The following is a 14,415-nucleotide window of genomic DNA, read 5'->3' as shown; positions in this document are numbered from 1 at the left end:
GCCCTAAAAATCAGGTGACGCCAATGCAGCAAAATCCGGAGACCACTGCAGACCTGTTTTCAGCTCTAAACCAAATGCATGACTTTGTCAGCCTTATGCAAGGTAATCATCAAACTTATCCATTCTCCTGCTTACTTTGTTTTTCATTTTATACCAAAATTGGTATAGATTGGACAGGCTATAATTACAATTCCACTACAAACGAATGTAAACTTTTGACTTTTAACTCTGTGTCCACATAGCTCAGACAGATGGGGACCAGCACTGGGCTTACTGTAGTCGATTTGTCTATTACTCTCTGTGTCATCTATCTCTGATGTTTGAGCGTGGTGGAGATAAAGTGTCCCCTCACCCAGAGGATCTGGAACTTGCCAAGAACACTGTGAACATGATGCTTAAGAAGACCGAGATGGTGACCAACAGCAACCCGATTCAGATGTGAGATTTCTGCTTTATTTATTAGTGGTATCAGATTTCTAGAAGAGTTCACTTCAGAGGACATAAACATGTCTTAGAAACAATATTTGTGCCTGACTAAGCTAATTTTAAAGATTAATTAGTAATCCTAATTAATAAATTCATTAGTAATTAGTAACCTGATTAGCAGCTATCAAAGAAGAACACACCAATAAATATAAGATTAGACAAAGTAGATAGGATTAATTTCCTGGTTATGTATTCTGACTGCTGTATGTTAGTGCTCATTCCTTGGATAACATCTATTCATATATTTCCACTTTTTAGCATTGCACCTTCTCCAGAAGAGCAAAAGAAGAAAAAACCTGGCTGCAAGCTGCCCTGGTGGTTTGTGTTCATTGGCTGGGCTCTTCTTGTTACTATCAGCGGTATCTGTACCTTCTTCACCCTGCTCTATGGCTTCCAGTATGGAAAGGAGTCTTCCATTCGGTGGGTCATCACCCTCACACTGTCCCTATTCCAGAGTATTTTCATCATTCAGCCTCTGAAGGTAAGCAAGAAAATGACAGAAATTCTATCAAATAAAATTGTACTACTAGTTCTGGTGAATGTTGTGTAACAAAGTGTTTTTGAATTGGCAGATTGTTGGTCTGGCTATCTTCTTTGCCCTTGTCCTGAGGCCAGTGAACATAGATGACAGTGAGGAGGTTGAGATCTTGCTAGATGGTAAGAAAATCAATTTGGTGATCAATTAGATGTTTCATCTTTATTGGATGTAGGGAAACATTTAAACTGTGCAGGATGGGAGGTGTCCAGGACTGAAGTAGGTCATAAATTTGAGCTAACAGTTGACTTGAATTGGGTATGCTACAATTTCATGATTGAGAACATTTTCACCGAATCAAGGTTTTAAAATAGAATCAGAGGTTTATATAATATTATATAATGTTTGCAATTCCAGTGCTTTCATGGTAGATTTTTGTGGATCATTTACATTGTAATTTAATGATCTGGTGCTGGAAAACTGTAACTGCATCATAAAATGAAGCTTGTACTCTCAATTCGTACAACTGTTCTTACAAAGAACTGTTGCGAGCTAAGAAATATTTAAGCCACAGACCCAGTGAAGTCATTATGATTTATTGTTTATTTCATATTATTTTTATATAAATCAGATTGAGGTGTATTCATAGGTTCATAAGTGTTTATGGGTGGGTTTAAGGTCCAGTCAGCAGCAGTGAGAGCTGAAAGGTTGTCATCCATTGTGTTGCGATAGAACCCTAATCCTTTTTAATGCATTAAAAATTGGGGGTAAGGCTGTAGTTCAACAGACTTTTTCACCTTTAAAGGGAGCACTAACCAGGGAAAAAAATATAGAATCCCTATTTATCTATATTGTTTCTGTCTTGAACAAGTAAGTTCATTGTCTTACTGAATTGAGTGTTTCTTCTTGCAGAACAAAAGGAAAAATGTGAGACATTTACTGGACGTGAGATGCACTAATACATTCAGCACCGGAACCAAGCTGAAGAACTTTTTTTTGATGACATGAAAACAACCAAGCCAAAAATCCTGAGCTGAAGTAAACTAAGGGTGGTGGTTCTATTTTTGTACAATATGAATTTTCTATAAATTTCTCTCTACCTCCTAAATGATATTATTTATTGTTTACTGCAGAATGACATAAGTCTGTAAGTAAGTGGACAGTGATACAGTTAACATTTTGGATTACCTACAGCACAGAGAATTTGATTGAACCAAAAAACTGATTAATGAACCAGGTTATAGTGTATCTTGTACGTTTTGATTCAGGAGTTAAACAACTCAGGAATTAAAGTTATTCTAATGCTTCAATACATTGTATAACTGTCCAGTTACACAACATGTACCTGTATATTTACTATATATTTAGCTTTAGTAAAATGTAACAATTGTACAAAAGTTTAAATCTATTTAAGCCTAGAATGTTTATATATTATGTTAAATACTGCATCACTTCTTAGTTCTGTTTTTCAGGAACACTGGATTTTAATATAATTACACTTTATATTTTCCCTCTGTGGCAAGTCAGAAATTTGGCATAGTTGGACCGTTTTTCATCGTTGCTGGTTTTTATGTCTATTTTTGATTTTACTGTTGCAGAAATTTTCAACATTTCCACAGTTTCTATGTCGACAACAGCAGACAATATTTAGGGGAGTGTGTGGTATTTTTTGTTTTAAATGTATCGTTATAAATACTCCGATTCTTATTAATAATAGCTCCGAAGGTCGCATGTGACCAGATCGGTTTATGTTTCTGCTCATGGTGAGCACTAATGTACCTCTGTATCAAACATTCAGAAATAAATGCCTTATATCTGATTTTGAGTCCAGTGATCAATTTAAACACCCTGTTGGGTCAAAGCTAAATGATTTTTTCTACCACCAGAGTTTACAGATTTTAAATTTTCGAGTTCTCATATCAGGGTTTAAGTGGCATGGCCAGGTTCTTCCCTGCTTATGTGGGCAGCTAAACCAGACAGAGTTGTTGCAGCTTTAAAAAAAATGATATTTTTATTTATCCTGACACACCAGGTCAGCAGAATCACTAGTACTCCGGATTTCTCTGGTAGAGGACTAGTGTATAAATTAGTGCACTTTAACTTGATTGTGCCAATATTAGGTTTTTTTTTTTAATAAAGAGCATATTTGCAACCTTGCAGGTGCCAAGCTAGATGGTTTTAAGTAAGTGGAACTGTCAGCTATGTTAGATTATGTTCCACTTTTCCAAATCTGAATAGATTGTTACTCCAAATTACAACTATGCATAAGTAAGAGCAACAAACTCGTTTTCCTGCTTTGTGCCTGGTGTTTGTTTACAGGTGGCACCAGACCCATCACCCATCACAAAATCAGGCAAGATGTAACAGTTCATGGAAACAAAAGAATGAAGGGTGATCAAATTCATGAGCAAACATATTTTATTATGTGATCATCAGATATGTCTTCACCATATATTGAAACTAATTCAAAGCATCCTTAAATCCCCTATATTGCTCCTGTAACTGATCTTAAGGAGAAACAAGGCAGCACAGTAGTGTTACAGGCTTCAATTTTAGAAAACAAAAATTCAAAAATAAAGTAGGACAATAAACACTATTCAGAAGTTGATTATTAGAGCACAGAGAAAATAACAATAACATAAACAAAAATACACACACACTATATGGTCAAAAGTATTTGGACACCTGACTCTTGTTGGACATCCCATTTAAAAAACAAATGGTACTAAAATAGAGTGACCTCTACGTGATTCTTTCAGCTATAACAATAGCAGCCACTCTTCTGTGAAGGTCTCTCACAAAACAAAAGTATGTATATGGGAATTTGTGCCTATTTAATCTAAAGAGCATGAATTAAAAAATTGAAATTCAAAGGGGTGTCCTAATACTTTTATCCATGTAGTCATGTCCCAGAGAGACAAGGCGGCCAGCCAAGGAAATGAAAAATATATCAAAAGGAGTGTAAGAATATGAAATAATAGCTTGCCATACTATTTGTAATGCACACTTTTTCTCTTTGAATGGCAACAATCATGTTGGGTTATTTTGTAATTAAATAAAAGCTGTTGTAATGCCGTATTTGGAAAACTTGAAAATTGAAAGCATTATTATTTTTCAAAAACATTTTAGTAAAAAATGCCACAGGATCATAAGCCAATGACTTATGTATGAAATGCTAGTAGCTCCACCACTAAGCAAATTTCATCCTATCTAAACTGGGGAAGAGCAATTTGGCCTTAAAGTCTTAAAAAAACATACTTTATGATCTCAAAACTATGAATGTACAAATAGCCACAGAAGATGTCATAACTACAGAAATAATACAACTACCAGAGATGTCACTGAGAGTCAGTATATAGTTCAGATTTTTTTTTCATTTTAACATTTAATATAAATTGTTTACTTTTAGTATGTTTAGTATTTAGTGTTGCATTGTAAGTTTAGTTTTCAGTTTTAGTTATTTTACTTCTAGCTGTAGGTGTGTATAAGGAAAAATGCCACACTAAAAATAATAAGGACTAAAGTGAAGTCAATGCATGTTTGACATTAGTACTTGTATAAAATGTGTTTATATGGGACTTGGATAGTGGGCAGAACCTAAATCAGTCTTAATGAATCTCTCTGCATTCTCACCCTTTATTCTACACCCAAATTACACACTAATTAAGGCTTTAAAACTAAGAGAGAATTTTTATTTGCTCATTTAGTAAACTATACCAAATAGGAAAAGAGCCTAACTCCCATTAATTAATGTGGTGGTTAGGAATGCCAAAAAAGTTGAAGTTTGATTTCATTTGAAAACTGAGCTACAGATCTCAAAAAGTGCTGATTTGTGTCTCACCCTCACCCACCCTCAGTGCGCATGAGCCAGCTGACTGTTTACATACTCATTAAAAATTAGAGCACAGCCATTCTAACCCAAACAGAAAGAATTGTTTTATGCTTTTAAATTATTTAAATCATGAATGAGAGGACTGTTACAATCACAGATAGAAGCAGTTCAGTGTGGCATAAAATAACTACACTAATGTGGTCAAAAAGAGCTTTTTGACTAGCAAGCTTATCTTAGCCTGTTCAGTACTGAATTTTTTAAGAAAACTACAATTATTTTCAAGCATGCTTTGTCAGGGTAAAGGCAGATTAAGAAATGTAGGAAATCTGTAATACAACAGCGTGATATCTTTAAAGCTAAGGCTAAAATATGTGTTATTTTTTGGAAATTTGGTTTCTTTGGGTGGACAACTAATCACAAAAATATGTGTGTGACTGCCCTCTATAAATGGTAGCTACGTCATTCAACAGACATTTAAACATGACATCAGATAAGCCCTGCTGACTAATGATGAATCTGGGTAAGTCTCCACCTTAACACTGTGTAATTACAGCAACAGGTTAAACTGGTCTGTACTTTAGATATTCAAAACAACAACTGACGACTGAAACGCACACCGGAACCAGCAGTATCTCTTTCTATTTAATTCAACCACACTGTTATTTTGTAATAAAAATCACCCACTTATGTCACTATGAAATGAACTACACATAAGAGTTCCACCAATTTTTGGTTCCAGTCACTAATATATCATTTTTAAACAATTTTGGAAACAACAGGATGAATCATGAACTCATAACTCATGGACAAGTACATCCTGTCAGTGGATTTAACCTTGGGATTGTGGGTAATGTATTAGTGCACTGGGTTGCCAAAGTGCGTGAGCACAAATCAGCGCTGTTTCTGTGATTACAACAATGAGACAACTGGTGGGTTTTATTTTGGGAAAGTGGCTCAGTGGTGGCTGAGAAAACTGGGCATCTACTATGAAGCTCTATTACTATGGTTACAACATCTCTGAGTGGTAGTACTTCACTTGCAATTAAAATGTAGGCATTCTGTACTCACACTTATTTCAAAGGCAGGTTGTGGTTTGGGATTGTGGGTGGGTCTACAACTATGGTTGGTCAAAATTCAGCTGTACTTCAATGAAAACAATGGCAGCTCTTATTGGTTTTGCTCTGGGATTGTGCATAATGCAGTCCTCACCAGGATTTTGCTATATGGTTGAATAAAGTTGAAATGAAACAGGGTTATGAGTTATACAGTAATGTGTACAATCATTTAATCATATGCATTAGGTCGCTTAGGGTAATTCGCTTTTGACAGGTCAAATTCTCTCACTTAAACAAATAAATGGCAATTTCATCTTTGAAACCTCAATGTTCAGCTATATTACATAACAGATGACTATATCAATGTCTTTGTTAGAAAGGCCATACAGTCAAAGTGCTTAAAAAAAGGGAGTACATGTTTCTATTATAGTAACAGTTTAATGAAAAGGCCGAGTCATTTTGTCCAAATCTACCTGGGCACAAATTCCATCAAATCCTTTATGCTGCAATGTTTAGATTAAAATACTGAACCTCCACCAGAAAGACATCAGGGTTTTCTTTGCACGAGGTAAATTGAACACAGATGTCTGTAGTTATAAGAAAGATTTGGATAGCTATCTAACCAGTTCCTTCTCCTGAATCCACCAACAGCACACACGGCAGGCAAGCTTAGCATTTAGGTCTTCTTCTTCAGCTCTTCAAAGCGCCGTGACAGGTCATCAAAGTCAATGTCATCGGTAGTGGCGCTGTTTCCACCCAGAGAAGAGTTGGGGAGTGTATCAGGAACGGAGGGCAGCTCTGGAAGCATGTTGTTATCGTAGATCTTAGCAGAAGGCTCAGGGCCTGTCGAGAGAAAGCCCAATCAGTAGGTTGCAGGGAACGATAACGGGATCATGTGAGGAATCAGTATAATGTTTAGGATAATGATAAAACATACCTGGGACAACCTGGGAAGGAACAGGTGAATTGATTGCCATGTCATCAATCTTCAAAATATGTAAAAATACATAAATAAATGAATGAAAAACATGTCAAATCTATGCTACTGTACTGAATGCTACGTTTAATAGCCATTAGTGTTAGTGTGTTAATAGCCGACATGGAAAAGCTTATTATTAGCAACAAACACCGTTCACCTGGAGACTTGCTTTTAAACACGTTTATAGGAAAAAGACAAACAGTGCATTCTAGTCCTATAGCAGCATCATAGCTAGGCACCATTTTAGTGCCACATTTGCTCCACTTAAGTAAAAAGGGCTGTCCCAATCAGAAGGCAGCTGTCCAATGCTACTTGGCCATGTAGTGCGTTGTAAGAACATGGGTTATTGTTTGTTTGTTTATTAGGATTTTAACGTCATGTTTCACACTTTTGGTAAGATTCATGACAGGAACAGTAGTTACTCATGACACAAGGTTCATCACTTCTCAAGGTTATATCGAACACAGTCATGGACAATTTTAGTGTCTCCAATTAACCTGCATTTCTTTGGAATGTGGGAGGAAACCGGAGCACTCGGAGGAAACCCACGCAGACACGAGGAGAACATGCAAACTCCACACAGGATCCCGGGCCGCCCCACCTGGGGATCGAACCCAGGACCTTCTTGCTGTGAGGTGACAGTGCTACCCACTTAGTTCAATAACATGGGTTATTATTTGACTTATTAAAGACAACAGGAGCTTAAATAAAGTATAGTGGTGTTGCTTTTAGCCTGGGGCTTTTTGCAAAATGTTTATTTTATTATACAAATGCTTACTTTTAGTAGACACCTGCTCTAACAGGAGTAAGGGGTAAGAACCATCTTTTCATTTGACTTACCTAAGAAAAACAGCATGTTCACTGAAAATCAGACTGAATGTCGACCAGTGTTTGTTTAAAATGCTGATGAATGAGACAGCTACCTTTGAATGTTGCAGCTTATAAGAGAGCTGCCATTGGAATGGAATGCACTGCTTTGAATTGCACAATCCTAAAACAGCCACCATATTTTGTCAGTCAGTTATTCCGCAAAAAGTAACATAATGTAATTGTTCCATTTTATATATAAACTTTTCATCCCAAAAAAGACTTTTTACATTTTTGAACACCACATACACCAATGAGCTAAAACATTAAGACCGTCCACCTAATATGCTTTCAAAACAGCTCAGAACTGCCAAGACATGGATTCCACAAGACTGGTACCAGGCCATTAACAGCAGGTCCTTCAAGTTGTGTACATTGTAAGGTGGATCTTCCAGCAATGAATCCTGGTGACACCTCTTAGCAAGAAAAGATGCACATGCGCCCATTCAAAAGCAGATAGGAATGGATGAACCAGCTGACCTCCTTCCGTAGCTCAGATGTATAGTTGTGATGTCTGCGTGCCCAGACTTGGACACCTTGTCCCTCTTAAGACCAGCGTTGGTGGATAATAACCACAGCTGTCTGTAAGCACCCCCTGTTGTTTCAGCAATTCTTTGACCCAGTCATCTGGCCATTATTGAGGTCTTTATGCTGACAATATCTCTGAACTTGACTTGTACAACTGTTACCAAACAACAATGCACATTTACAGGTGGTTCTAATGTTTTGGCTCATCAGTGTATATAAATCCTACGGATTAGTCTACAAATTCCTTTCACTCTTTGAGTAAGGACAATAATAAAGCAGAGCAACAGGCCCAAGCAACAGTGGATATAATCTAGAACAAACTCCTCTTTCCTGAAAGGTGAACAGGTCATCCAACTCTGCCTGGAAGGGTTGGGGGGCAGGGACAGGGGCACTTGAACTTACAGACTCGTAGGTTGGGGGGCAGCTGGGAAGCTGAGGGGGCTGCCCTCCTCTCACCGGAGGCTGGAAGTTGCTAAAGCCACCGTCATAGGTGCCAATAGGACTATTGAAAGGCTCCTACAAACAAAACACAAGTTAATTAAATAGCTTTTTAGTCTACTCAGGGCTCTAGGGTGCGACCAATTTGGTCGCACATGCGACCTAATTTCTCAATGGTGCGACTGAAAAAAATCTGAGGTCGCACCGGTGCGACCAGCCGTTCGAGGGGAAAAAAGTCTCTGTGACTCTGAAAGTCTCCGGTGCAATAACAGACACACATTAGATCCATATCTAATCATATCTAATCATATCCATATGTCTAAACCAATCAGAGATAGTGAAGGGCGGGACCAGCATCATCAACGGTGGGCGTTACACAGCGAAAGTTAAGAGTGGTAATATCATGGTGGAGTGTGTAGAATATGTGTGAGCATCTGTGCTGCTGTTACAGATGTTGGTTTTAATGTAAAAACATTAATCAAATATCGGTGATTAGAAGACGTGACGTGTTTGTCTCAGTTGTTGTTTTCTTTAGTTCATTGACGTGAGAAGAGTTTTGCGCTTCGCTTTCACCGCGACTCTCGGCGCAAATAACCGATTTGATCAGCGCTCGACTCGAGAGATGAAACATCATTAAAGTTCCACGATACAAACAAACATCTGTGTGAAATAACCATCAAATCCAGTCTAACAGCTCCACATGTATCTGTGTTTAGCTGGATTTACTTCACGTGTGCTGTTTATATTTCATGTTAAACGTTGTTAGTTCTGTCCGGGTCACTTTTACCGCGTCATATCACAAAGTTCATCTTTTTTTTAGGGCACTTTAAAAATATCAGCAGCAAACTGACTAAAAATGTAATAATGTCATGTAGCCTATGTCAATAATATGCGTCTCGTTACTGCATTAACCATATGTAATATTCTTATCATTAAATGAGATGTGCAGTTTGAAGCCCTTAAAACACTTGCACTGTTAATTCAGATTTTCTTTTTATTTCACTTTTTCAGTAAGTTACCTTTCTTGTAGAATTGTGCTTCAAATAAAGAACTTTATGTTGACCAGATTGTTAGTTAATCATTTACAAGTCAAAAAGTGAACCTGTAAAACTGCAGTGTTAAATGCGGTGCGGTCGAAAATTTGGGTGCACCTAACTTTTGTGCTGGTGCACCTAAGAAAAAAAGTTAGGCGCACCAGTGCAACCAGTGCAAAAAGTTAGTCTAGAGCCCTGCTACTAGATTTAACATATGATTACTGATGACTGCAAGAGAGGACTATCTTACAGCTCCTTTGGGTACAGGATAGTTAAAGGCTGAGGGTGTTGGCATGGACATAGGCATAGGCATAGGCATAGGCATCGCCACAGCAGCAGCAGGTGCAGTAAAGCCTCCTCCACCTCCACCTCCGCCTCCACCGCCAAACTTTTTGAAGTCACTATCCACATCGATGAGGTCGGCCTCCTCCCCTTGACACACTTCTGGCTGTAAAGGCAAAATGAAGCACAGGAAGTCAGCTAAGTTAAATACAAAACAAGATATGAAAATGACCACAACTCCAAAGTGGAAGCCTTACCCGGACCATAGCATCAGGTTCATATGGAACATTGTAGTTTTTGGCTATTTCAATAAGGTAACGCTCCACCAGGATCTTGGGTGGGGCCTCCACACTTAGTTTGTGCATTAGCTGGGAAAATATACAAGGAATAAAAAAAAGTCTGAATTAAATTGTGTTGTATATCCACAGTGAACAATCAAGCAGATCTTTGGAGGAATCCTACTCTATCATTGACTGTTCCAATCTGGTTTGTCCTACAAAGCTTTCCGTACTCCTTGCTGTATTTGGCACACAGCTGGTCTGAAACCTTAAAAAGAAACAACAGAATTGAGTCAAGGACAATAAATGCTAGTAAATTTCACCTTCACATATATCAGCAACCAAACATAAAATACAGCATGATTTAGGCTCCTCACAATTTTGAGCTCTGAGACTTCTGACTGCAATCGTGGTGCAGCCCAGATGAGTGTGGACACTGCTTCCTGGAGACCAGGGTCAAGTTCTCTGTGAAAAAGAAAAACTAGTTTTGGAACATCACCAATTGAGCTATTCTAACAACTAGTTAGTACGCTTGTCTTGTATCGATATTTGGATCAATAAAGACAGCTCAAAACAACAATATTATGCATGAGTTGTCACTGTTATGACTAAAATATAAACAGCAGATTGATTTCAAGGTTGGCTAGGTAGCTAAGCAACAGAGCAACAGTGACACAGCAGCAGATATAAATAAATAATTGGTTGGGTAGATTTTAAACATGTTGAGCATGCAAATGGACCAAGAAAAACTCAGAACTAGATGAGTTCTCAGAGGAATCCATCTTTAAAAATTAGCACTGAGAAAGAGAATTGTGGCAGAATATTGGAGATTGTTAGTTAATTATTTGCCTATTACTAAAACTTACTTCATGGACTGAATAAGGCCGAAGCGTGCCAGCAACAGATCACAGTATAACTCCAGGATCTCCATGGCCTCCACCAAATAATCTTCTCTGATGATGTGCTCCACCCTGATACGTGCTCGCTCATCTTTACCTGCTGACAAGTAGTCTGCAATCTCCTTCCGTGACTTTTGAGCTAGTTCAGCTGCAAACAACAACACCAGTGTAACTATCTATAGACTACAATACATAAACTTAAGAAAATTAGCTAAGAAAAGACTTACTTTTCTTCTTCTCTAGGAGTTTAAGGCGATTGATGACAAGTCTGAGATTGACCCGCAGTCTCTCTGCTTTGAATCCACCACCAAGCATGACGGACAGATCACTGTAGATTACAGGACACAAAAAGCACAACATATGGCAAGTGTTCTATACAGCGTGAAGAAATCCAACATATTATTGAGCCTACTAAACAAGTTGAAGCTAAGTGAGTAAGATGCGCGAGTAAATGTGCAATTGTGTGATATTAATCAGGAAAAGGCCAGTGGCAGCTTTTAATAACTTAAGTCTTTTTTTTTTTTAGCTAAGATTAGTCTTTCTGTACATGTGACAACAATCTTAAAAGGCTGGACTGTATTGAAAAGTTGCTTTTGAAAAACTGCCACACTGAATCTCTTTGGCACTTTGAGAAGAAACATTTGGAAGACTGTGATGCAATGGAAACTAACGTTTTATGGTAACAGGGCAGTTGGAGCCTAGTGGGTAAAGTACTGGACTAGTAATTCCGAGGTTGCTGGTTTAAGCCCCACCACTGCTAGGTTGCCTCTGTTGGGCCATGGAGCAAGGCCCTTAACCCTCAATTGCTTAAAAAATATGCTTTCACGGTACTGTAAGTCGCTTTGGATAAAAGTTTCTGCTAAATGCCGAAAATGTTAATGTTAATACCATGACTGATTTTCGCCAAATGTAGCACTTTAAGTTCAGCCCAAAAGTTCAAACACAGCACAGCAAAGTACATCTTACTGTAAAGCATAGTTGAGGCAACGTTATATCCAGAGAGCAAATCGACTCTGACCTACATGTGATAGAAAATCTGTTCTGGTCTGATTTTATAGAGAAATATTTTATAGAGAAATATTTTATAGAGAAATATCCAAACGGACTGATTGCTGTGACTTAAGCAATTGGTGGCACAAGAAAGTATTAAATCAAGGGACATATAACTGTTGTTGTTATTACTATTATTATTATTAGAACTGATGTTTTTTGTGAGATTTTAATGGGTTTTGTTTTGATTTTAAAGAGGCAATGCTAAGTTTGGAAGACAATTTCTGTAGACATTGGCATTTAAACATATAATTTAATAGTCAACAATAGGTTACAGCATTACAAACTTTTGGAGTACGATCAAGTTGGTAGCAACATAAATGTGAGTAAAGATAAAATAGAAATGAAATAGCAGCACCTATTTCTACACGGCCAGTCATAACGCTAGTACGGCTAGTTATCGATTTATTTATAAGTGGCTACCTTGTCGAATAATTGTCAAATAAATACGTAATAAACTTACGTTTCTATATCACTGTTTATTCTGATTAAAAATTGACCATTTGGAAACAAATAACTCAGAATGGTTGTGAAACTAGATGTAAACAAACAAGTTAGCATATAGCAAGGCAGATACCAGGAAACGCGTAGCTCAACCTGTATTCCGACAAATCCCGCCCCTGTACTAGAATTGGACAGCAGTTCAAACAGACAGATCAGCTGTCCAATCAGTAACTACATACATACACACCTTACAGATCAGCGTCTTATCCGTATAATCTTAAAGATACGGTGTGTTTCAACATCTGTTCAACCTAAATTAACTTAAATTAATCTAGTGCAGTGAGTTTTCGATCTTTCTGTCCAGCGATACCTTTCTTAAGGCTCCACCACAGCCCCACTCCACACCACACCACAGCCCCACTCCACACCCCCACTCCACTCCACACCACAGCCCCACTCCACACCACAGCCCCACTCCACACCACAGCCCCACTCCACTCCACTCCACACCACAGCCCCACTCCACTCCACACCACACCACAGCCCCACTCCACTCCACACCACAGCCCCACTCCACACCCCCACTCCACACCCCCACTCCACTCCACACCACTCCACACCACAGCCCCACTCCACTCCACTCCACACCACAGCCCCACTCCACTCCACACCACACCACAGCCCCACTCCACTCCACACCACAGCCCCACTCCACTCCACACCACAGCCCCACTCCACTCCACTCCACTCCACACCACAGCCCCACTCCACTCCACACCACAGCCCCACTCCACTCCACACCACAGCCCCACTCCACTCCACTCCACACCACAGCCCCACTCCACTCCACACCACAGCCCCACTCCACTCCACACCACAGCCCCACTCCACTCCACTCCACACCACAGCCCCACTCCACTCCACTCCACACCACAGCCCCACTCCACTCCACTCCACACCACACCACACCACACCACACCACAGCACCACTCCACTCCACTCCACTCCACACCACACCACACCACACCACACCACACCACAGCCCCACTCCACTCCACACCACACCACAGCCCCACTCCACACAAAATTAGTGCATAATTACAGAATGTCCATGATTTACCAAATGAAACACATACAAATCTCAGTGGCAACTTGGCAGTGATGGGGCTTGAACCAGCAACCTTCAATTACTAGTCCAGTGCTTTCACCAATAAACTACCAGTACAGTAACGTTTTTTTTTTTACTGTAGATTACCAACAAAATCAAACATGCTCGAGATGCTCGAGATGTTTAATAAAACAAGAAAACATTAATGTACCAAAATCTGTTAATATCTGAATATTTTGTACATTTATTATGGTTTTAAAACTTGCCTTAAAGCAAAAAAATAATATACAACATAATTGTATATAATAATATACAAGTCTACTCTCTAAACGATTTTTATTTTCTAGACCTAATGTATATTTTAAAATAAGTAAATTTAGTCGGAAAACGGGTGGAAACTCATTATAGCAACCCATTATAGGAGGAGACCGGCTGGCTAACTATTGCTAGCAACGTCAACTGAAGAAAGTAAACAAATACGACTTTATACATGAAAACACCGTTAAACAACCCACGCATTGCTAAACTTACGTTACTGACTTTTAAATAAAGTGAACTTGTCATACTTACCTTTTAATTCCCTCTTAACAGCGAGTAGCTTCTGTTATTTTGTAATAAGAGGCGATGCGAGTCTTTCTTTTCCTGAATTCGCTTCCGCGT

The 14,415-nt window shown here is 38.7% G+C and overlaps 1 protein-coding gene across 3 annotated transcripts; it reads right to left on the bottom strand.

Annotated features, from left to right (window-relative positions):
* Positions 1-917: 917 nt before the first annotated feature.
* Positions 918-14,415, bottom strand: ist1 (IST1 factor associated with ESCRT-III). Of its 3 annotated transcripts, XR_010015127.1 has the most exons (11): positions 12,667-12,770; positions 11,381-11,481; positions 11,121-11,301; positions 10,632-10,719; positions 10,439-10,522; positions 10,234-10,344; positions 9,945-10,142; positions 8,625-8,738; positions 6,786-6,834; positions 6,472-6,691; positions 918-961 (listed from the first exon to the last, which is right to left on the bottom strand). XR_010015127.1 is itself a non-coding variant. In XM_063012895.1 (10 exons), the coding sequence occupies exons 2-10, from the start codon at positions 11,466-11,468 to the stop codon at positions 6,525-6,527; spliced, it is 1,080 nt and encodes a 359-aa protein (XP_062868965.1). In that variant the 5' UTR covers positions 11,469-11,481; positions 14,326-14,415; the 3' UTR covers positions 3,362-6,524. The 3 variants fall into 3 exon arrangements, 2 of the variants coding, with proteins under 2 accessions (XP_062868965.1, XP_062868963.1); XM_063012895.1 differs by lacking the exons at positions 918-961; positions 12,667-12,770 and adding an exon at positions 14,326-14,415 and having other exon boundaries at positions 3,362-6,691; XM_063012893.1 differs by lacking the exon at positions 918-961 and having other exon boundaries at positions 3,362-6,691.

Source organism: Trichomycterus rosablanca, chromosome 17 (genome assembly GCF_030014385.1).
Source record: "Trichomycterus rosablanca isolate fTriRos1 chromosome 17, fTriRos1.hap1, whole genome shotgun sequence".
Classification (NCBI taxonomy): Eukaryota; Metazoa; Chordata; class Actinopteri; order Siluriformes; family Trichomycteridae; genus Trichomycterus; species Trichomycterus rosablanca.
This window is presented reverse-complemented; position numbering and strand designations above follow the sequence as displayed.

Excerpts from the sequence above, each read along its gene's own strand:
- ist1 (XM_063012893.1), bottom strand. The coding sequence starts at position 12,764 with ATGCTAACTTGTTTGTTTACATCTAGTTTCACAACCATTCTGAGTTAT. Across the intron at positions 10,720-11,120 it reads GGCCTTATTCAGTCCATGAA|AGAACTTGACCCTGGTCTCC; the intron begins GTAAGTTTTAGT and ends TCTTTTTCACAG. Across the intron at positions 10,523-10,631 it reads AAGTCTCAGAGCTCAAAATT|GTTTCAGACCAGCTGTGTGC; the intron begins GTGAGGAGCCTA and ends TTTCTTTTTAAG.